The sequence below is a fragment of the Vespa mandarinia genome, chromosome 12 (genome assembly GCF_050613455.1).
Source record: "Vespa mandarinia isolate Hongniang chromosome 12, ASM5061345v1, whole genome shotgun sequence".
In the NCBI taxonomy this organism is placed as follows: domain Eukaryota; kingdom Metazoa; phylum Arthropoda; class Insecta; order Hymenoptera; family Vespidae; genus Vespa; species Vespa mandarinia.
Window position 1 is genome coordinate 947,484 of NC_140821.1, and position 22,517 is coordinate 970,000.

Here is a 22,517-nt window from a genome sequence, read left to right on the forward strand (position 1 = left end):
AATCATCTTTTAGATAAAGAAAAAATGGTGTTACTTTCTGTATATTACTCAGATAATAAACATTGACTAAATAACATCAAGGAAATCATAATAAGAAACTCATTAAGAAAGGAAATGCATCGATGGTAATTCTCATGTTATTATTGTATCATCTAACCGTAAGATTCCACATTTCCACATGACCTTGCATGTAAATTATTCTTTTGTTCGTATTATGTCAGTGTTACAAACTGTTAAAACTAATAATCCTCAAAAAATAGGTCATTGTTTTCTTTGACTAATATTCTGTTGTATCTTCTTAGAATAAATATCTGTTGAGATTATTGTTGTTATTTGACAAAAAAAAGAAAAAAAGAATTGTTTCAAAGGAAAAAATTGTAATATGCAATATGATAAATAAGATTTACAGATAATGAATGCTTATCGAAATATATTTACACAGTCGAGAAAATTTTTCGTTGAATAGTTTTTGCTAAAAACACAAACATGTATGATTCATCACGTATATTGTTGTTTACTCTTACTTATTACACTTCGACCTTCTACTATTTATCTGTCTACTTTAATTGCACTCCTCGTATCAAAAAGGCCGAGCAATTTATTAAATTATATTTCCGGTATCAACATACTATTAAAATTACTTATTAAAATTTAAGCGACATTATGTATCGAATTGGTTGGATTAAACATTCATTAAATTCTACCGTCGCATTAGCAAAGAACGTGCGTAATAATTTTTCTCACATACTTTCCGGTTTTATCGTTATCGTCGTGCGATATTAAAACGTCTTATATTTAATTACTTATGTATATAAGATCGAACGTTCAACATGAGAGTATTTTTATTTCATATAGAAAAATAATTTTAATAGTTTATCTAATCAATAATTATATAAATATATATATATATAAGATATGAAATAAAAAAGGCACTAATTTAAATAGTACAGTCGTCATTTAAAATAGATCATTAGAAAGCAAAAAAAATAAACTCGTAATTAAAAAAGAAAAAAAAAAATGAATAATTTATAGTATACATAAACGTATTGATAAATATTATATTACTGTGCTATAAAAAAAACTTGTATTGGAGGAATGTGCTCGATGATTACAATTAAAACAATAAGAAATCAATTGAAAATATACCTTCTAGAATCTTCTAACAATGAAAATATACGAACGGTTTGATTTCTAATTAGTTTAGGTTATGTGACTCGTTCAGTGTTCACGTTACGAAGTTCACGTTATACGATGTTACATACATGTGTATACCATACAACGACGAAATTTAATCTTTCGTCTACACTTTATGAATTTATTAGGTCGATTTCGTGGAAATGACATCGAACGGGAAGATTTTCTTAAATCTGCGTATTGTCGTTTAAAAAGATGATTGTATTCGATGTTATCTTTTCGTTACGTATGCATCGCTAAGTACTTATTATATATATATATATATGTAATTTGTAGTTTAAGTGTACTTGAAGAATGATAGCAAGAAAATTGACGTAGTTAGTTTCTTAGGATTGTTTGAATTAAATTGCATAGATTATGCACTTGTGAGCAGCATACATTGGTATCATTAGATTTCACGTTTTCTTCCTATTTCCTCGATCTTATCAATTATGAAGATAGGTTAAGTGCATTCGCAAAATGTGCATCAGCAAATTTCAAAATAGTAAGTGTAATTGCATATAATGCAGTCTATGATACGTGATGGAATGTAAGAAACGTTAATATACGTCTTGTATAATCGAAATATTTTACCTTATCGACTCAAAAGATAAGCTTTACTACAAATGGTCCAATAAAACTTGTATGACGTCGTATTTACGTATTTCTTAATCACAATAAAAATTCTTCATAAATATATCGTATTTGAACGACGATAAGAACAATTTATATCATTAAAATTGTGAAATATCCAGATTTAATGACTTATTTATTATACTAGAGGTGTAGAATTTAAAAAAGCCTCTATAATTTCTCTTTCAGATTCAATCTTTTTTCTTTTTTTTTTCTTTTCTTTTTTTTTTTTATGTGTGTATTTAAAAAATAAATCTTTATCATTTTAAACTTTTCGTTTCAAAAAATTTATATACTTTTTCATATCGGTCCAATATAAATGACATAAAATGTATCTTTTAAATTTATATTTTAAATAAAGTGAAAAAGAATAGAAAAAAAAAAAATAAAGTAGCTATGATTAAAAAGACATTAATCCGAAAATTATCATGTTTTTGTTTCCCCACAAATTTTTTAATAGTTCCTATCTACGTAACAACCTTGATTCAATTTAGAAATGAGCAAGTAGTATTTTCAGACATCAGCAATCGAGACAGTTTAATTCTGAATACACGTGTTATTCATTAAGATTTATTCGATTGATTAATACATTTACGATCTTCGTTCGAATGTGATAATTATTAGAAAATATTTTTACTATTTCTAATGATCTATTTTAAATGAAGTAACAATTTTAATTGTTTTTAAAAGACAAATTTTAAATGACGACTGTACTATTTAAATTAGTGCCCTTTTTTATTTCATATCTTATATATATATATATTTATATGGTTATTAATTAGATAAATTATTAAAATATGTGCTTTGAAAGAAGAAAATAGTTGAAAATAGAAAGATTAATTTTTATCGATTTTCCGATAAAAATTCGTAATGAGAGAAAAAGAGAAAGAAAAGTAATTTTTTATTTTACAGATAAAGACAATTAACATGTACGACGCAAAAAGTTGCAACTATTAATTTCTAATGACTGATGATGGTACCTGCTATGACTAAGATGCATTTATTATACCAAACTAGTCGTACTCGCATAAATTGCACTAATACTATTATTTTTCTTTTGTTTCGTATATATTTATTATGCATATATCATTTGTGCGACACAATACATTTGAAACTTAAGCCTGATAAATTCATTAGTTATTCTTTTTCATAAATTATCGATCGATATACATATGTAAATTAACAAGTGTCATTAATTCGTCACTTTAATATCATTGAAATAACATTGATAATTTCTCACTCGACAGATGTTAAGATGGTTTTTAGTTTGCTGAGAAAATTTATTCCTCCTTTGAAAGTTCAGTCTTCGAGTTTACGTTAACCTGTGATGTTCGGAAATGTTTTTTTTTTTTTATTAATAACCATTGTCACTTATTTTCATTGAAGTTGATTATATTTTTAATATTCGTGATATATATCCCATTGAGCCTATTTTTCATTATGTCGAAAAAACAACATGTCTTGTTGTTTATGCAACTAATTGCGTAAGATATTTAATAACATTTATTTGCAATTATAGATTTAAATTGGATTCGTCTTTATATTAAATTATAAAATAAAAAGTACAGATAATATAGAAATGTGTAAGTTTCATGTTAACGATAAGAAAAATAATTGTAGGTTATATCGTATTATCATTAACATCAATATAAAGCGTAATTACACCTTCAATAAATAAGATACTTTCAATCTCTTATATCGGCTAACAGAGTCATCTAGTGATCAGACGTAACAGTGTATAAATATTTAAAAAAAAAAGTACAGTACAATTTTTTATATATTCTAATTTAATAATTAATATAATATGCGTGTGACTATATATATGTACGTATAATTAATCTAATTGTTTAATGAAATTATATGAGAAATAATTTCATTGATACTAACAGATGTCACTAGTTATATATGGAAGATATATTCAATTAATCTCTAAAAAAAAAAAAAAAAAAAAAAAAATATTTACATTTGATCCCTTATCGTACATTCCATTTAATGTGCATATAGTCATTCGAAATTATCACGAAGGATTTAGTAAGTACAGTGATTTTATTCGAAACAGATGAAAAACAAATACGTAAGTTCTCATTTGAGTTTGTGTTAAATAGAATTAAAATGAAAGAAGAAATATTTATATAATGAAGTTTAAAGTCGACATATGTACGTATGCATGTCGAATAATAATTAACTCATCTATCTTTGCAATTAACTTTCAAGTTCAGGCTTGCACTTTATGTTATCGTACAATGTTCAACAATATTTTATGGAATTTTGATTAACATTATAGATAGATAAGATATCATATTTAATTTTAATAAAGCGATATCCTATCGCAAATATATTATCGATAATCATAGTGTTTCGAATTCTTTTTTCATTTCTTTTTTTTCTTTCTTTAATTCTTTCAAAATATAATCGTCATATCTATGCGAATATATCTGCGATAACAAAGGCTTTTTTTTTTTTTGATCAATCCACTTTTCGTATAGATTTGCTATGAGCGATTGTAAATCAAATTTTGTAACGGTCCAAAATTGGGGATCGGCTAATGGACGAGACGTAGAAAAATATACGTTAAAAAATGAAGCTGGTCAAGAAGTGGATATTATCACGTACGGTGCGACGATAACTAATATCAAAACACCAGACAAACATGGCAATGTAGAGGACATACTACTTGGCTTCGATAATATCTCTGGTATACATAATTTTTCTTTTTTTGGATCTGTTTTTTTCCTTTCGTTCTCTTTTTTTTTTTGTTTTGTTATTATACTTAAATTTTCATTCTTAAATATTTCTTTTTCGTAGGCTATTTATCTTCCGATAATCCGTATTTTGGTGCAACGGTTGGTCGAGTCGCAAATCGTATTGGAAAGGGACGTTTCACTTTGGATGGTAAAGTATATCAAGTATCACGAAATAACGGCGAGAATAGTCTTCATGGAGGTACGAAAGGTTGGAGTTTTAAAATATGGAATGCTACAATCGATAATGACGCTGTCGTGATGACCCTGTTAAGCGAGGATGGAGACGAAGGTTATCCTGGAGCCGTAATCGCATCAGCAACGTTTAGATTATCGAACGATGGAAGATTGTGCATTGAAATGAAAAGTTTCGCTAGTAAACCCACTCCCATTAATTTAACTAATCATGCGTATTTCAATCTCGCCGGTCATGTACGTTATTATCATTAATTAGACGAACAAATTTATTGTCGAATTTATTTTGTCGAATAAATCGAATTCTCTCTTTTAGGGAACTAATGCAAAGGAATTGTACAATCATCGAATCGTTCTCAATGCTGATCGTTGGACTGTTACGGATTCAAACAGTATTCCTACTGGAGAAATTAGATCTGTTAAGAATAGCATAATGGATCTTAGAAAACCGACGGTACTCGGCGATGTCATAGATAAAGTACCTGGCGGCGGATATGATTACAATTTTTGTTTGCCCGAAAAAGCTGATAATACCAATATGAATCAATTCGTTGCGGAAGTCGAACACGCAAGTTCAGGTAGATATATGACAGTCCATTCGAATCAACCAGGTGTCCAATTGTATACAGCTAATTCTCTACCTGCTTCTAATACCACCGGTATATTTGGGAAAGATGGAAAACGTTATTTTCGACACGGTGCTCTATGTTTGGAAACACAAAATTATCCTGATGCTGTTAATCACGTGAGTCATTGTTTTATACGAATGCATAATATTAACAAAATTTAGTTTTTATCAAATATGATACTGTTCCAGGCAAACTTTCCAAATAGTATTCTGAGGCCAGCGCAATTATATTTGCACACTGTCTGCTACAAGTTTGGAGTTAAAAAGTAAAAGAATTTTACACATATATATTCATGAAAAATAAATAGGAGGTATAAATAAATAATATCAATAATGCATATTGAATCATTTTTATCGTTTATGCTTTGCCGTTAATTTTGTTAGATGGCGTTGTAAGTTCATAACTAGAAAGAATGGTACTTATCACCAGAGAAGTTATATTTCAAAATTAGTCTAAATGTTTTACGGTAGGCGGTGCTAAATGTTTGATTTTACAGGGATTTTTATCAGAATGATTACCGAATGATTTCTTTTTATCTACATTTTTTATGTCTATAAATGTAATTATTAATAATTTATCCATAATATTGTTTATAGAATCCACATGATAGCAGGTACCGATTATGATAAATATTGAAAGATGATTTTGCAAAAAGAAATCTATTTCTCCTCTTATATTCAAAACTTATAATTATACATTTTATTTACCAAAATTAATTTTCTGTATCTTCACAATTTCGGTTGTTTTCCTAGGTGTTCTAATTAACATTTAGGAATGTTCAAAATTCATTAACGATAACGCAATCGTTATTGCGCAAGACGTATCGTCTCTTACAAATATTTTAACAAGAGAAAGAGAGAAAGAGAGAGAGAGAAAGAGAGAGAAAGAGAGAGAGAGAGAGAGAGAGAGAGAGAAACAGAGAGTGGGAGGGACAGAGAAATATCATAAAGCGAGTATCGATTGACATAGCAAAATAAAATCAAATTGTGAGAATAAATATAATACTTAAAGATATGAAAAAAAGGTACCGCAAAAATGAAGTTTTGCCTTGGACTCGTTGAAATAATTTGTCTAAACAAAATATTGTTGCAATTAAAGTATACCACTATTAGGTTATATTTGAGATTCTTTATAACAGTAATTTTAGATTATCGTCAAAATCTTTGCAACAATTATAAATGGAAATTTTTACGACGAAAATATTTATTATACGCTAATAAAAATACAGCGAAGATAAAACTGCACAATGTTTTATATTATCGATCTCTAATAGAACCGACAGAGTCCAAAGAAATCCATTAAAACATCATGTTAAAACATCATGTCTAAATCGTAAGTTTTATACGAGTACCTAATTTTTTACGAAAGCAAAAATATTATTTATTGAAAATATCTAATAACACAACGTTCTTTCTACGAAATAAATATTGAATATGTTCGCACTTTGAGCAAGATCACTTTAGAGATTCGTGCAAATTTGTTTGACGAATATCGTACGTAGATTTTAAATTGTTCTAAAGCAAAAAAGCATTTTATCGAGTATCGGATAAACGTATCATAAGCAAAAGTACAATTTATTATTGTCAAAATGCATAGAAGGACGTACGTTTGACGAAGTTCACGTGCTTAATATCAGTCCTTCATAACCTCCCAACGTAAAAAATAAAAAAGAAAAAAAAAAAAAAGAAAAAAGTATAGGACATTGATACCGTATTAGCACCCATTCGAAGTCATCGAATTCGAGTGAGAGTATGTTTGTGTGAGTGAAAGAGAGAGAGAGAGAGAGAGAGAGAGAGAGAGAGAGAGAGAGAGAGAGAGAGAGAGAGAGAGAGAGAGAGAGAGAGAGAGAGAGAGAGAGAGAAAGAGAGAGAGAGAGAGAAAGAGAGAAAGAGAGAGATAAGATCGTAACGAGTAATGTACAATAATGACGAGGCCTTGTACTGCTTGTATGTAAATTCTAAAAATTAGGTAATATGCGTAGATAGAAAATATCTCTTCGCTTTTAGGATTACCGAGTGAAACGTCAACAAAGTACACATCGAGGTTGGCACCCTGAGCATTAGAAGTATTTTAATATTGGCCTTTCGTGATTCAGGATGTTCTATAGTTCACGTAAAAACTTAACAATAACACAGAGGCAACACACGACAAAGGTACATGATCATTCATTTGTTATCAAGATATACTCTAGACGCCACAGATAAGATAATCCATTGATATGCATTATATATTACGAGTGAGACGTTTTTGAGGAATCTTTCTTCCCAGATAACGTTGTGTTCACCTTATAAGCATTTCCCTTCGGTTCAGCTGGATGTTTGTGAGTACTCGTCGACGACTTTCTCGGTGGCTTCGTTATCTGTGTCGTTGACAATCCACTTACAGGATATTTATTCCTATTGGAAGATCCCATTCCATTGCCGTTTCTGGAAGTGCTTTTAGCAAGAGCAGACGAGTTCGATTCGCTAGGATGTTTTGGCATCACGAATGCTTTAGTTTGCTTTAACAAATAGCGATCGTTACATAGAGCAGATATCAATGGGAGATCCAAGTTTCGACTCTTTTCACGCAAAGTTCGTATATCCAACATCCCATCTTCTTTTCCACCTTCGGGTTCTTCTTCGGTCGATGGCTTGATTAATTTTTTTAATGCGACGTTCTCTGGGCACGATGGTAACGGTTGATTTTTGTCAAGAGTCTGAGAGAAGAAAAAAAAAAGCCGATCGATAAAACATGATAATTATAATAAGATAATAGATTATATTATTAAATCTTACTTGTATTTCGTACGGTGGTGGTGGAGGTGGCGGTGGCAATCTACGATGTTGCTTGGCATGTGGTAAAGATTTCATTTTTGTTCCCGATGGAGAATCGAAGCATTTCAAAATATTGTCGTCACTCTTTGTTCTAGAGAACGCGTGCAAAGTATGAGGATGAGCGAGCGTTGGTAATTCTCTTCTGAGACTCTGACTGCCATTCGAGGAACATGTGACACCGCTGTATAAGGAGCTTGTACTGGCAGCGTAAGGGCTGCTTAAGCTATTGTGTAGTAAGTAACTATTCGAACTATTGTCGCTGGTGCTAAGATTTTGATTGGAAGCATACTTCGTTGGTGATGAGAATGAGGAGCCAGGGAGGTAGGGAGTACTACGATACATGATTGCCGATTTGTTGTTGAACGACGGATAAGGCGGAGGTGGATAAGCAGCCATAGCGGCTAATAAGGATCCCTGTTTTGCATCGATGTATTCCTGTTTCGAAACAGCTGGATCCTTCAATGGGAACATCACGTAATCGACGTCCGAGTAGAGTTGTTGTTTGTACTGTTCTATTTGTGATCTAGCCACTTGGCTAGTGTAAACGGTGGCTAAACTAGGTGGTGGTGGCGGTGGTTGTCTAGGATGTAACATTGGTGGTGGAGGAGATGGTGGCGGAGGTGGTGGTGGCGGGGGCGGTGGTGGGGAACCTAAGTAGGGTAATAATACCGGACCAGTACGGGAAGCATGAACGTCCAAATAATTGTTAGGACCGACCACGAGAGCAGCGACAGGTGCGTGCACTGGTGTAGGTTTCATCTTATCGCCCGGATATGTAGGTGGTTGTATTCTAGGTGGAGCTTTTGGAATGATCAGTGGTACCTCGGTAATACCTGCGTTACACGAAAGATTTGGATGGCTCCCAGTGATAACTGCATTTATTTTCGACGAAGCAATTCGAGAAACGATGTCCTCATCGATCGCTGTAGGATAGAGAGCAGAGATCGTTTCTTGCCTGCTATTGTCAGACATCTCGGGATAAGGTGGCGGAGGTGGCGGTGGTTCTCTTGGCGTCACTGCATCGTTTCTGGGTGGTGTAGGAGGTGGTATCATAGGCATTCTTAAAGTTAAACCCGTGAAATCAGCTCGACTGGCGTTGTAAGGTGGTGGGGGTGGTGGTTCTCGTTCGACGTTCGGTATTTTGGATCTTGGCGAGTGTATAGACGAATAATCTATCGTTATTGGATAAGGAGGAGGAGGTGGAAGCTGTCTGTCACTGTCAGTTCTAGGTGGAGGAGGTGGAGGTGGCATAGTGACATAGTCACAATCGGAATCCATCGAGTTACTGATGGTTTTGCGAGGTGGATAACGTCCCACTATTAAATCGGAAAGTTCATCGGCAGATAACAATGGTCCAACGTTCGAAGGATCACTACCGTCTCCTCTAAAGCTTCCCGTGCTTATTATACTGTTGCTTCGTGATCTCGATTCTTCGAGTTTTCCATCGAGTGACACTACATTATCAACCTCTTCATCGCCTTTGCAAAGACTGTAAATGGGTTCTTGATCTTCCGTTCCGATATCGTCCGTATAAATATCGCTCGTTTCAGATCTTAAACCGCTATGAATCGTGTAAAATCCTGAAGTCACGGAAGCCTCGTCGGTGGTAGATTGAACGGAACTCAATGCACAAACGTCGCTAGCCGCAGAGGATTCATTAGTACCACTGGTTGGCGAATAAAGATCGCCGATTCTTTCATCCTGCATTTCGCTACTTCTTAAAGTGTATACGCCGCTCGTTTCACTGGCGATGTCTGTACCTAGATAGGTCAGTTTATTTCAAAATTCATAGTGTTCAAAATTTTTACATCTATCGACACGTTTTTTTTTACCTGTATATTTACCAGTCTTTCTGCACCTATCGTAGATAGCACCCGGGAAACTAGCAGTTTCAGAAGAAACAGCCGAATTCTGAGCCGTATGAGAATAACCGAGCTCCAAACTTGATGTAGCCGAAGCTCGACGCATTCTTTGAACTCCATTATTAGGTGCATTTGCAACGACCACTGTACTACAACTACTGCTGCACTGAGAACCATCAGCCACAGTGTTTGTACTCGAAACAAGTCGTAATGCTGATGAAGGCGTAGTTTCGGCACCATCGACTTCTAGAAATAAAGTTCTAAGGTAAATGTTGTTGTTGTCTTTTTCTCTTTCTTTTTTTTTTTCTTTTTTTTTTTATATCGTAAAAATGTACAATCGGTATGGACCACGAGTCGAGACCTACCATCAACGATAGACATTGGCGGAGATGGTACTGAACGATCACTTGCGTTCGTTTCGCTACCATTGGGTATTCCAGTTTGAATACTCGGATGAGAACTATTTTCGGTGAGGCGAGGCAAGCATTCAGTCGAAGCTGGCGCTGTATCTGGCTCATCTTCGCTGTGAACTCGATCGCTGACTATACCAGAGGTTGTATTTGACGAAGTGCTCGAGATAACGGATATTCGTTGATCGCCACGTGCTCCACGCGTCGTTAAGCTCAATTTGCAACGGGCAGGATACATGTAACAATCTCTCAACACTTTTCTCTCTGAAATATCCAATGAATTATTCGTAATAAACGTTCCAACAAAATTGAAATCATCGTCAAACATCATACAAATATGACGAGGCATACCTTCCTCTTCTCTTCTTTTCGCTTCATTTACTCTGGGTGCTATAGCCATGGAAAACTGATGAGTGTCTCGGCACAATCCCAAGAGTAACTTGCTCTTGTCATCGCAACCACTGTAGAGAGTGAGTTTGTCCGGTTGATCGACCGCACGTATTTCGAACTTCTTTCGCTGTTAATAAGAATAAGAATAGGTTCTATGCAATCGAGATCTTCAAAATAGAATTTATCATTCTTAAAAGATGAAAGTGATCTGATATTTTTATTCTACGTACGTCGAAGCACAGCTTGCCGATATTGTTCCAGGCAAAGATACGTGGTGTCTCCTCCTCGGCGTAGACTCGCACACCGCGAGCGCAAATCGCGAGGAGTATCCTTCCTGGACCAGCCTCGTTTTTGCTTCTTCGCAACCGATATAGGTGAGCGTTGAGCGGCGCCTCCAACAACAACGCCTCCCGGATGTATTGGAGTTCTGCCTCCTCCCTCGAGAGGCCACGATTATCTCTGTGTTGAGCTGCGAGGACGGCGAGCACGCTCGACTCGAGGCACATCTAAAGAGAAATCCAAAAAAAAAACCCTGACTTTCTTTCTCGTCATAGTTAGAGATCGGAGTAGGATTAATCCAATTTATAATATTTGCTAATCATTCTCATTTGAAAAGTGGACGACCAATCATAGTAGATTTCTCCTACAACTACTTAACCTTCACAAAATACTACAAGGAAATAAGAAAAAGAAAGAAAGAAAGAAAGAAAGAAAGAAAGAAAGAAGAGTAAGTACAAATGGGTCGTACGTGAGGAGGAAGATAATCCGTGGGCTTGCAATAGCCGACGGATCCAGCGTGCGGTCTGTGTCGTTCTTCAGAGTAATCGCCAAGGTCGGCCTGGAGGGCGAGCCCAGCGAGCGTGAGCAATGGCGTAACGATCGAAGGTTCGTGAAGGGGATGGTGAGGATGAAGGCTCTCCACTCCGCCGCCATGTCTAACGACGTTGTCCCGTAGCTGCAGGTAGTAGTGATGTCGCGTAGTTTCATCGCTGAAACAATATCAAGTTAAACCAAACGATATCTAATTGCTTCGACATTAAGTCTATTCTTATCATTTACAAGAGACTTTGTATTACTTAAATTCTTTTTTTCGATGAAAACATACATCGTCGTTGTCTTACCTTAACAGCAATGGCGTATCGACGTAGTAACGAACACGAAAGTAAAGTATAAAAGCGGGTCTTCCGCTGCTGTCCAAACCCTGAAACCCAAATCCAAGAAACTGAAGCGATCAGCTCGAAGAAAAGGAACTTTTCGAAAGTCTTTCAAGTCAAAATGTTGTCAAAAGCTATATAGCACGAGTCGGGGACCGAATAAAGAAAGAAGTCGGAAGCCAGACACGGTAGCAAATATAATCGGTAGTCGAAAATTGAACATAGAAAGGGGACTACTGTTGTATTTTTCTTTTTTTCTTTCCTTTTTCTTTTTTTTTTCTTTTCCCCCTTTGGAAAGGGCCTAGAGACGAGGACGAAGGGCTACGAATCGTAGGAAATTATAGCCGAGAGCCCGCATATTTTAGCAACTATAAATATTAATCCAGCATCATCGTGCATATTTTTCCCTTTCTACCTAACCCCTCAAGCCCTCTTTCTTTCCCTTCTACTACTCCAGTCCTTTTCCGTCTCCGTGTCCTCCGCTCCCGTTCGTGAGGCTGTCCAAGGCCCCCTTCTTCCCTTCGGCGCCCGACCGAGCTACTCTCTCGCCCTTCTTTGGAGCCGCCCTCTCCGACACCCGTTCCCTCTCTTGGCATCAGCGCGCGCGGGATGCTTCCGAGAGTACAGTCGCTACTAAAATCATGCCAATTTTACCATCCGTACGATGGACTTTGGTGTACGATTCATGTTCGGTACGAGCGACGAAGATTCCCGAGAGTTTCATGAAAAATAAAGTGGATACGTTTTGATAATTTAATCAGAGATTGATAAGGGAATACGTTTTCACTTACGTAAGTGTGCGAATTTCGCCAATTCTTCGGCGCGTACTTGCTCAATTTATTATCGGGGTCCACGAAAAGGTATTCGCCATCTGTAACATATCAATGGTCTTAATGATTTATCCCGCGATACGTAGTACTATTTCTATTATCAAAAGGATATTGTAATAGAATATTTCTTTTTAATCTTCTAATACTAACGTGAAATGTAATTATCCCTTTATTATCCTGAGATGAAACTTTACGAATAATATTGACTCGATGTTTAATTTGTAGAGTAATTTCTATGTCAAAAGAAAGAGAGAATGAGAGGATGATTATAGTACGAGTTAGAGAAGAGATCTATTATATAGCAAGGGGAACACACTCGATGCTTTGCCTGACCCATATGAACCTGTACGAGTCACGCGCTCGAGCTCGCGCCTGTCCCGATATGGTTCTTCCATGCTGAGGTATCCATTCTCCTTCTTTATTCGAATCTTTTTTTGCCAACGACCGATCGGGCCGAAATACCAATGCTCTCCTAAACGAGCGAAACAATGAAAGAACTCCTCGCTGTAAGAGATGTTCTTGAATGAGAGGAGACTTCCCGAAAACTTGTCCTGGCCACATGGGGCCGGACACTCGAAGTACAACGAGATGCTTTTTCTTACAACGATCCGTTGCAAAATTTCGTCACCCTTAGAGACATCGAGCATGATGATGATGATGATGATGATGGTGATGATGATGATGATGATGATGATGATGATGATGACGATGATGATGATGATGATGATGATGATCGATGAAGGGAAAAGATTAATCATCGCATTAACGATAATAATTCACTTTACAAATTTTCTAGATACTCGTTGTTTTTTCAAAAAAAGCAAAAACCAAGAGAAAGACTATAGCGAACCAAAAATGTTATCTAACGTAAGGTAGAGAAGATTAGGTAGGAGTTAAACTGTGGTGTTGGGTTTGCTTCGAAAGATTCACCGCAGGAAGCCGTCTCGATTTCTATAATCAGCCGAACGACATGCTCGAAGCAATAATTAGCTCTTCGAGAGAGAATTCAGGAGGAGAAAGAGGGAGGGAGGGAGGGAGGGAGAGAGAGAGAGAAAGAGAGAGAAAGAAAGAGAGAAAGATAGAAAGAGAGAGGTAGTTGGAATCGAGTTATTCTTCTTCTCTTAAGGTCTTCCTCTTCTCGAGACGAAGGGGGCACCTGTGTTACTCGAGGTACAGCCCGGCCATTACTGGAGAATGTTGCCCGAGGACTAACACTATCCCTCGTACATCCACCCATTCGAGTTCATGGGGATCGATCGTATCCACTGAAATCGCACGTTTCTTACCCTTCGTCCTTCCTCTTTCTTCATCCCTTTCTCTTATCCTCTTTATTTCCTCTTACATCTATCTTTAATGATTTTTCTATATCTTTTCCTTTTCCCGTCATGTTGAAGCTATATATGTGTATATATATATATATGCGCGTATTTCTGTGTACGTGTGCATATTTAAGTATAGATATAAACGCAAATGTTTTTTTCACCAGAACAATTTCAACTAGTTTTATATCGGTTCTTGATCAGCCGGTATCTTTGATATGAAAGAGCACGCGTGTCCTTTTTAACCGAGCATAAGTATTTGCGTGGACGGTACTTTTTGTCGGGAGTGATTTTTCGAGTCCGACGGTCCTGTTCTCCCCACCTCGATAAAGCCTCCCTCCTCTCTCCCTCGACGGGTACTCTTTCTCTCTGACTTACCACACGGAGCAAGACTCACGTGTGCGCAAAAATTCACCGCGAAGGCAGGAATTCGCGAGAGGATGGACCCCGAACGACAGAAAATAGCCAATTCCTTTAACTCTCATTCTTTCTTTCTAATTCCAAATGGTATCCTTCAAACGCTATCATTTTTCTTTTCCTTAAATTTCAATCATTGGGAATATTATGTAAGGAGTTCTCTTTACATTCTTGTATTTCAATAAAAGAATTTAAGAATAATCTCAAAGAGCTTTAAGAAAAAGAAAGTTAGATTGCTACTTTAAGGGCAAAATAAGATATATATTATATATAGATCCCCAGACGATCTTCCCTTAGGGGTTCAATGAAGGACTCTTGCCCACTGACGTTTGGCAATTGACGCAAGAGGTGCTGGTTATGAGATTCGACAGAGAAAGGACGCTGTTATACGAACGAAAGAAAAAGGAGGAAGGAAAAATAACGAAAAAGAGGAAAAGAGGAAAAGAGAAAAAGAGAGAGAGAGAAAGAGGAGGAGGAGGAGGAGGAGGAGGAGGAGGAGGAAGAGAAGGAGGAGGAGGAAAGGTTTGGAAGATCGAAGGAAGGGAGGAGTGAAAGAAAAGGGAGAGAAGGGAAGGAGAAAAAGGAAGTAAGAGAAAAGAAAAGAAAAAATAAAGTAAAAAATCCAAAGGGGGAAAAAAGGAAGAAAGAAAGAAAGGGGGAGAGAAGGACGTTGAGGTTGCTCGTAACACAGAAAGAGAGAGAGAGAAAGAGAGAGAGGTTCTCGTTCGTTCGTTTGGAGGAGGAGGAGGAGGCTTGGCTCCGACGAGGTGTATATCCGCTGGACCTGCTGGGGCCCTCCTGATATCTTTCCTCTCTTTCCTTCTTACTCTAAAGCTACAAGCAAGCGCGTTATGGGCCCCTCTTTCTCTCTTGTTCTCTCTCTCTCTCTCATTCTCTTCCTCCCTCTACCTCCGTAAGGCCGCAGCCGCCGTTCTACGCTGACGATTCTCGTCCTCCGAGAGAGTCCTCCTTCCACATTCCTGGGCTCGGAGACGCCGTGCGGTGGAGACGTGAGGGCGGGAGGTGGAATACGAGAGGCCCTATACAAATCACCGAGCTACCGTCTTACCCGGGGATCGTTCTATCTCTGTCTCTCTTTCTCGAGCCCTTCCCGCCTATCTTGCTCTCTCTCTCTCTCTCTCTCTCTCTCTCTCTCTCTCTCTCCTTCCCTCTTTCTCTTTCTGGTCGCTCTCCACTACCTCTGTTTTTTGCATCCTCTTTCTTAAGGCAGCCTATTATCTCCCTCATTTATCGCGTTGCTTCTCTTTCTATTCTTTGTACCTGACTCTCCTCCCCTTTTTTCGATTTCTCCTTCCATCTATTCTTCATCCTACTCTATCCACCTTCCTCTTCATGCTGCCACTCTTCTTTGCACTTTTTATATATATATATATATATTTATATCCTTCTCTTTTTTCTTTTTTTGTTATTTTTAATTTTTATTTTGTCTTCCTTTCTTTCCTTCTTCCTTTATATCTTCGAACGATCGACTTAAATCTTTTTATATTCATGGATTAGATATCTTCTAGATTTTCATCATTTTTCTTTTCAAGATAGAAATGATGATTCACATGAAGTTTACGGTAACTATTAAAACCTTTTGTGTTTATTATTCACGCGATTGCAATTAAAAATTGATATTTGTTGAAGAAAAATAAGAAGTGATTATCGCATACCGTCTTGTTAAAAGAATATACCTTATTAAAGGAATCCTTAGAGCAATGAAAATTTAGTATGAAAAGGGAGACGTGTACAAACGCGAATGAGTACTTTGAAAGATAAAATGTTCTAATCGTATTGACTAAGGTTGATTAGGGTTAGGTGGATGAATTTAAGAAGGATGTAGGTTTGCCGACGATCTCGTCGTGGAAAAAGGGTAAGGAAATAGGAAGCAAAAAGTAGATATTTCTTTTTTTTTTTCCCTCTCAAGTCGTGGTATGGCTCGCGCGCCTTAGAACCTGCCAGCGCTGCCTCACCGTGATGGGGTACCGCTGGAATGTAGAATGGAGGGGTTTGCAGGGCTCCGCAAAGTCCAAGAAGGGTCCAGCTGGTGGGGATACCAGTCGAACCGGCTCGTCTCGCTGCTCTTGGTAGAAGGAGAAGGCCGAGGGTGGCGGGTGACGATAGACGCGACGAAGGGAGGAAGAGGAGGATATCTTGGTATGCATAAAGACCACGAGATTAACCAAATTTTTATATCCACTTCCCCCCTTTCCCTCTACATTTCATTCTACACTTCAACGTTGTTCTTGCGTCTTTTGCATTGAAATTTTATTGGGAATGAGAGGTGGAAGAAAGAATCGGAGCATCATGCGCGTGTCTAAATGGCCAAGTTTTGTTTCTATGTACGAAGTTTGATCATGTTGCAACTATGACATTGTCCTATGTATCTAAAGTAGTACAATGTATCGATAACATTTTAATCGAGTCTTCTATCACGGGCTTGAAACGACGGGGAAAAGACGAAGGGATCAAGGACAGACAAAATCGAAGATGACGATAGTCGTAAAAATGTACTAAGGTAAAGTGTTCGTTGCCAAGAGCGAAAGTTACTCACCGGATAATATGGCCAGCCCGAAGAGTTCGCAGTCTCGCATGCCCTGCTGACCGAGAAGCATACATGTCTGCGCGTATACCTCCTTTACTCTTGACTTAGCCTATAGTAAAAACAAAACGAAGGAGTTTGTTAAAGAGAGAAATAGAAATAGTATATATATATATATATATATATATATATATATATATATATACTGTGTGTGTGTGCATACATAAAAATCGGATTGGCAGATGATAATGGAAAAAATTGAGGGAACATTTTTTTGTTGTCGAGAAAAGCGAGAAAATCTCAGGGACGAAATGCATTTAAAAGTTCCTTCGTTCCGGATGGGTAGAGCGTCTCGTAAACGTTGACCGTGGAATGCGCGTGCGCGCGCCAAGGTAGAAGGACGATTTATCGTCTCTTATCGAATATTTTGAATTCCTCGAAGCGTTCCAACGCCAACACCGATCCTCCCCGACAAATCCCCCAGCATAAAATCGTCCTATCCGATCTACACCTAAGCATTGCCGAGCTTAATTTCGGTCCAAAGATTGTTCTCGAATATTTTCTTTTTTAAAAACTTGATTAATTGTTAATGACAATTCAGAGATAATATATACGAGGTCGATAAACGAACTTAACACATGATGACGATCGAGAAAGGAAAGAACTTCCTCGAAGAGTCTGAATCTAAATTCGTTCTTTACAAACGAGTCTCTCGTTATAATTAGGTAGATCTTATCGTATGAGAACGTACGCTATCGAGCGTACGATGTGGAGGGGAACATTGGTATCACGTACATGGTCTATGTTGGGAATAATCTCGTTCAAGATCCCAGGCGATTTATCATGAACAATTTATCCCTTACAATATGATACTTGTGTTTTCGCCTTAAAGATTGTCCGTGGTAAAATCAATATATTCTTCGAAGCAGGAAGTAATCCTATTCATATGCTTATTAAGTATCTTTTGTACCTATATTATCGTGAAGTCCTGTTACCAAACATATAAAAATTTCTCATTGGATGTTTGACTTAAGAGAGAGAGATTTAAGAGTATAGATCTCTTTTACGATCTTTATGTTCTATCATAGTAATAATTTTAATATAGCCCCTTTCTTCTTACCTCGACGACGAAGTAAAGAGGATCACCAGGAAGGGCGTGTACAGCGAGGTAGCGGCTGGCGGACACCAGAGGTTGAAGGCAAGACCGCGCAGCCGTGACACCGCTACCACGCATGCTGCATGCTTCATTTCGTCGCCGCTACGTCCAGCGTCCGCACTGAAATTCAAAAAAGATGTCCTTATTACACTCATTCACGTATCCCTATTGTATTTACCCCTAAAAAAGGAAAATTAACTAGCAAAGATTTCGTAAGAATTTATTGGGTTCTAAGATCAATGATCTTATTCATTATCGAAGAAGGATGAACCCGCACGAAAGTAAATCCGATATTTTCCTTCTTCCGTCCCTTCCGCCGCCCCCTCCCCCATCCCCACTTTACGATCACCCCGTTCCTTTGGATACACCACTTGGCCCGCTGCACGTTCATACTTTTACTCGGTTACCCGCATAGCTGCTTCGCCATTATAAAAGCCGGTCTCTCCTCTCTGGGCTCCTCTCTTTCTCTCTTTTCTCCTCTCTTGCCTCATCGAACCTCTCAGCGACGCATTTCGCAGCCGTTCAACCTGCGTCCCTACAGCATTCTCTTCGCGATCACCGACCCCATGCTCGCTCGCTCAAAAAGAAAACCGCAGTGAATATGTATATATACATGTACACACACACACACACACACACACACACACACACACACACACACGCGCGCGCGCGCGCGCGCGAGTATATATATATATATACATATACTCTAATGCACATCGCTTATTGTTCTTATCATGCGTTTTAAAAACTGGATCCGGAAGGCCTAACTCAAAGAATCCAAGTCTACAATGATAATGCACAAGCGAAAATGGCATGGGCTTATCAAACTTTTCTCGCTCGTTCTCTTATCGTGGCCTTCTATTACAATTTTTTTTATAATTGATACGCATAAAGAGTTTCATACATATATGATTAGGTCTCATAATTTGATTAGGAGTATTATTAGTTTTTCATTGAGAAATAGAGAACCGGTATTCTCGATCATGTTTTTGCAATCATAATTGAAATACATCTGAAAAAGCATACACGAGAGGCAAATCGATATTTATTCATAAGTAGTAAATTAATGAACACGCTGCATATTAGATTAAAAGCTGCGTATCTTCGACACCTCCTTGAATAAACAGTACTCACGTTATTATACTGATAAGCGATATTCCTACGCCTTTTTAAAATTTACGCGATACTATGTAATATCGCTTCACTGGCTGCAACAATCTCGTTGTAGCAATAACGGTGACGCATTCAAACTAATTCATCATTGAATCTGTCGTTTGTCAAGTGCTATTAAATGATCGATGACTGATCAAAAAAATCCAAAAAGAATGTCCTTTTAAATAAATTTTCATCGGTTCTGTTCGATCGTTATAAGATCAGTGATCGTCCTTTTACAAATTATCTATTATTAAAATTATATATTAATAAATTAAATAATCTTTTATTCTTCAAGCTATCAATATGGCAGCTAAGTTAGTGATGGCAGATTATATAGTGATCGTGGTGATGCTTCTCATTAGTTCTGGTATCGGTGTCTATTATTGGCTCACTGGTGGACGACAAAAATCGACAGAGGTAAAAACAATTGTACGAATTAACTAAGATCGTAAAAAAAAATATGTTATTATATAAGAGAAAATGTGTCTTTCTTACAGGAGTACTTTGTAGCGAACAAATCTATGAGTGTTATACCAGTGGCAATTGGCTTGATGGCTTCATACTTGTCGGCGGTCAGCCTACTAGGGGTCAGTTCGGAAATTTACGTTTACGGTTCTCAGTACATGGTGATAAACATCTCCTACGGCATTGCCACCGCATTCGTTGTCTACTTTTACTTGCCCGTCTTCTTCAAGCTCAACGCCACCAGCGCTTTCGAAGTGAGTACATACCCGAGGAGAATCATTTTCACGCTTATTTCACGTGAAAAGAGAAGCAGTCTTTACGGATCGTGCTGTGTGTTTGAATTTTAGTATATATACGTGTCGAGAAATAAATAAATAAATAAATAAATAAATAAATAAATAAATGATTAGGTCAAAACGTTAAAATGATTCCTCGTACGATCCACTTTGTTCCTTTCATTCTTACATTTATTGGCGTATCTAAAAGTGAGATCACTTGCAGTATCTTCAGAAACGTTTTGGTACGCCGACAAGGTTGTTAGCCAGCGTCGCCTTTTTCCTTCAACTTCTTTTGTACACCGGCGTCGTGCTCTACGCGCCGGCACTCGCGTTGGAAGCCACGACAAATATCTCGAGGAGTTTGAGCGTGATCGGCATCGGATTGGTCTGTACATTCTACTCAGCGATTGGTGGTATCAAGGCAGTTATTATTACCGACGTATTCCAAAGTGCCCTCATGATTACAGCCATTATCACAGTGATAGTGACAGCGGCGATTGATGTAGGTGGCCTTGCACGAATTTGGGAAATCTCAGCCGAAGGATTACGATTGGAATTTAATAAGTAATATTTATCGTACATATATTTATCTAATATTATTTTTCTCTCGCATCTATCAAAAGTCTATTACTTTTTTTGATATTTCAATATAATAGCATTTCTCCCGATCCAACGGTACGACATACTTGGTGGAGTCTAACGTTTGGTGGTTTTTTCACCTATCTTTCCTTGTACGGTGTCAATCAAGTTCAAGTTCAAAGAATGCTAACAGTCCGGTAAGTAAATCCATATGGATTCTTCACTATTATGGAAAAAAATCATTCTGATATCTTTCTTTTATATCTGATCTCTAAATCGACGTGTCTCGACTTAGTAAGAATAGCTATCTCCTGCGAATGTACCTTTCAGGAATCTGGGAGCGGCCAAACGGGCTCTTTGGTGGAGTTGGCCGATGGCGTCTATCATGTCATTGACCATTTGCTTTGCTGGCTTGTCGATATATACGAAGTATCGTGAATGTGATCCCTTGAACTCGGGAAGGATCACCTCGAACGACCAACTGATGCCGCTTTACGTAATGGACACGTTGTCAAAGTATCCTGGAATACCTGGACTTTTTATAGCTGGGATTTTCAGTGCAGGACTCAGTACGATATCGGCCACGGTCAATTCGTTATCTGCAGTCATTCTTGAGGACTACATCAAACCTTTGTATCGATACAAAAGGTATTCAGAATGAATAATTTCGTTAACTATATAACGTTACGTTCTTTTCATGAATTATTTTCTTTCAGCAAAGGCAAAGAAATGTCATCGAGGCGATCGATCATTGCCAGTAAAGTGTTAGCGGTCGTTGTTGGATCAATGTGTCTGGGAGTAGCCTTCTTGGCACGATATTTGGGTGGACTCCTTCAGGCTGCTCTAACGATATTCGGCGTAGTCGGAGGACCTCTCCTTGGTACATTTACTTTGGGTATGTTCAGCCAAACGGGAAATCAGAAGGGAGCTATCACAGGACTTATCCTTGGTCTTGCGTTTTCATTTTGGATTGGTTTCGGTCAACCAAAGCCGCCCATTCCAAAATTGCCCGTATCCACTATTGGATGTAGCAGCAATTATTCCTTGACCTATAAGAATTTAATCATGCCTAAGACATTCCACGAGTAAGTATTCCTGAGTTTAAATAAATTCACTATACTATAATAGTTAATACTTTAAGATGGTAATATTGAACTACCTGGATACTCTATGTAAACATTGTTTTAGGATTACGAATCAAAAATCCTACTTTTATCTCTATCGATTGTCCTACATGTGGTACTGTCCTCTCGGATTTCTCAGTAGTTTACTCATCGGTTGGATAGTTAGTTGGGTGACAAGGATGATCTTCAAGGAGGAAGAAATTATAATGGATCCACAATTGTTCACACCGATAATTGCCTCGAGAGTTCATAAGAGAACGCATGAGGAGAAACTCACGACCGCGGAATGATTTGTGGTTTCTTAAAAAAAAAAAAAAAAAAAAAAAAAAAGAAAAAAAAAGAAAAAAAAAAGAAAAAAAAAGAAAAAAGAAAGAAAAAAGAAAAAAGAAATGAAAAAAAAGAAATGAAAAAAAGAAAAAAAAAGAAAAAGAAAGAAGAAACAGAAATAATGATAAAGAGGGAAGGATCTTTGGGCATAAGAGATTTTCCGGTCGATCTTCGGACACGTTATCGTCTTATGTAAGCACCGTAAGCCACGATGATATTCACCGTGGTGTTCGGCTTCTCTCCTCGTGTCACCTTAGGACGGTGCGAGAGACGAGGGCGAGGGTGAAGGTGCTCGCGCGCGCACACGCTGCCAAGCGAG

General features: G+C 37.3%; 3 protein-coding genes across 12 annotated transcripts in view; 2 read left to right on the forward strand and 1 right to left on the reverse strand.

Moving 5' to 3' along the window:
- LOC118448787 (galactose mutarotase) lies at nucleotides 1-19,754 on the forward strand. 8 transcript variants are annotated; one of them, XM_035882508.2, is made up of 6 exons: nucleotides 1-125; nucleotides 4,293-4,501; nucleotides 4,612-4,979; nucleotides 5,059-5,487; nucleotides 5,560-5,636; nucleotides 8,283-8,417. In XM_035882508.2, the coding sequence occupies exons 2-6, from the start codon at nucleotides 4,300-4,302 to the stop codon at nucleotides 8,320-8,322; spliced, it is 1,116 nt and encodes a 371-aa protein (XP_035738401.2). In that variant the 5' UTR covers nucleotides 1-125; nucleotides 4,293-4,299; the 3' UTR covers nucleotides 8,323-8,417. The 8 variants fall into 8 exon arrangements, with proteins under 8 accessions (XP_035738401.2, XP_035738398.2, XP_085516853.1 ...); XM_035882505.2 differs by lacking the exon at nucleotides 1-125 and adding an exon at nucleotides 3,083-3,290; XM_085660727.1 differs by lacking the exons at nucleotides 1-125; nucleotides 8,283-8,417 and adding exons at nucleotides 3,084-3,290; nucleotides 19,721-19,754.
- Nucleotides 7,602-22,517, reverse strand: part of LOC118448782 (protein expanded) — a 25,461-nt gene continuing 10,545 nt past the window's right edge. The window contains exons 2-12 of one of the 3 annotated variants that reach the window (XM_085660717.1): nucleotides 18,235-18,390; nucleotides 17,127-17,226; nucleotides 12,795-12,874; nucleotides 11,971-12,050; nucleotides 11,598-11,838; nucleotides 11,080-11,355; nucleotides 10,811-10,976; nucleotides 10,415-10,723; nucleotides 10,032-10,295; nucleotides 8,149-9,947; nucleotides 7,602-8,069 (exon numbers count right to left, since the gene is read on the reverse strand). In XM_085660717.1, the coding sequence (XP_085516843.1) occupies nucleotides 7,602-8,069; nucleotides 8,149-9,947; nucleotides 10,032-10,295; nucleotides 10,415-10,723; nucleotides 10,811-10,976; nucleotides 11,080-11,355; nucleotides 11,598-11,838; nucleotides 11,971-12,050; nucleotides 12,795-12,874; nucleotides 17,127-17,226; nucleotides 18,235-18,348 (3,897 nt within the window). In that variant the 5' untranslated portion in view covers nucleotides 18,349-18,390. Of the gene's footprint in view, nucleotides 8,070-8,148; nucleotides 9,948-10,019; nucleotides 10,296-10,414; nucleotides 10,977-11,079; nucleotides 11,356-11,597; nucleotides 11,839-11,970; nucleotides 12,051-12,794; nucleotides 12,875-17,126; nucleotides 17,227-18,234; nucleotides 18,391-22,517 lie in introns of all 3 variants that reach the window. The other 2 variants (XM_035882495.2, XM_085660716.1) reach the window with 2 other exon arrangements.
- The window catches only part of LOC118448785 (putative sodium-dependent multivitamin transporter), a 13,980-nt gene continuing 11,189 nt past the window's right edge, over nucleotides 19,727-22,517 (forward strand). The window contains exons 1-7 of the mRNA XM_085660722.1: nucleotides 19,727-19,842; nucleotides 19,923-20,144; nucleotides 20,392-20,732; nucleotides 20,825-20,944; nucleotides 21,078-21,395; nucleotides 21,464-21,832; nucleotides 21,936-22,517. The exon at nucleotides 21,936-22,517 is cut by the window's right edge and continues 923 nt beyond it. Of these exons, the coding sequence (XP_085516848.1) occupies nucleotides 19,729-19,842; nucleotides 19,923-20,144; nucleotides 20,392-20,732; nucleotides 20,825-20,944; nucleotides 21,078-21,395; nucleotides 21,464-21,832; nucleotides 21,936-22,161 (1,710 nt within the window). The 5' untranslated portion in view covers nucleotides 19,727-19,728 and the 3' untranslated portion in view covers nucleotides 22,162-22,517. The remainder of the gene's footprint in view (nucleotides 19,843-19,922; nucleotides 20,145-20,391; nucleotides 20,733-20,824; nucleotides 20,945-21,077; nucleotides 21,396-21,463; nucleotides 21,833-21,935) is intronic.

What these genes read in the sequence shown, in the direction of transcription:
- LOC118448787 (XM_035882505.2), top strand. Translation starts at nt 3,247, where the DNA reads ATGTCGAAAAAACAACATGTCTTGTTGTTTATGCAACTAATTGC. An exon ending in TTGTTTATGCAACTAATTGC is followed by an intron (nt 3,291 to 4,292) that starts GTAAGATATTTA and finishes CTTTTCGTATAG; the next exon opens with ATTTGCTATGAGCGATTGTA. An exon ending in ATCCTGATGCTGTTAATCAC is followed by an intron (nt 5,488 to 5,559) that starts GTGAGTCATTGT and finishes ATACTGTTCCAG; the next exon opens with GCAAACTTTCCAAATAGTAT.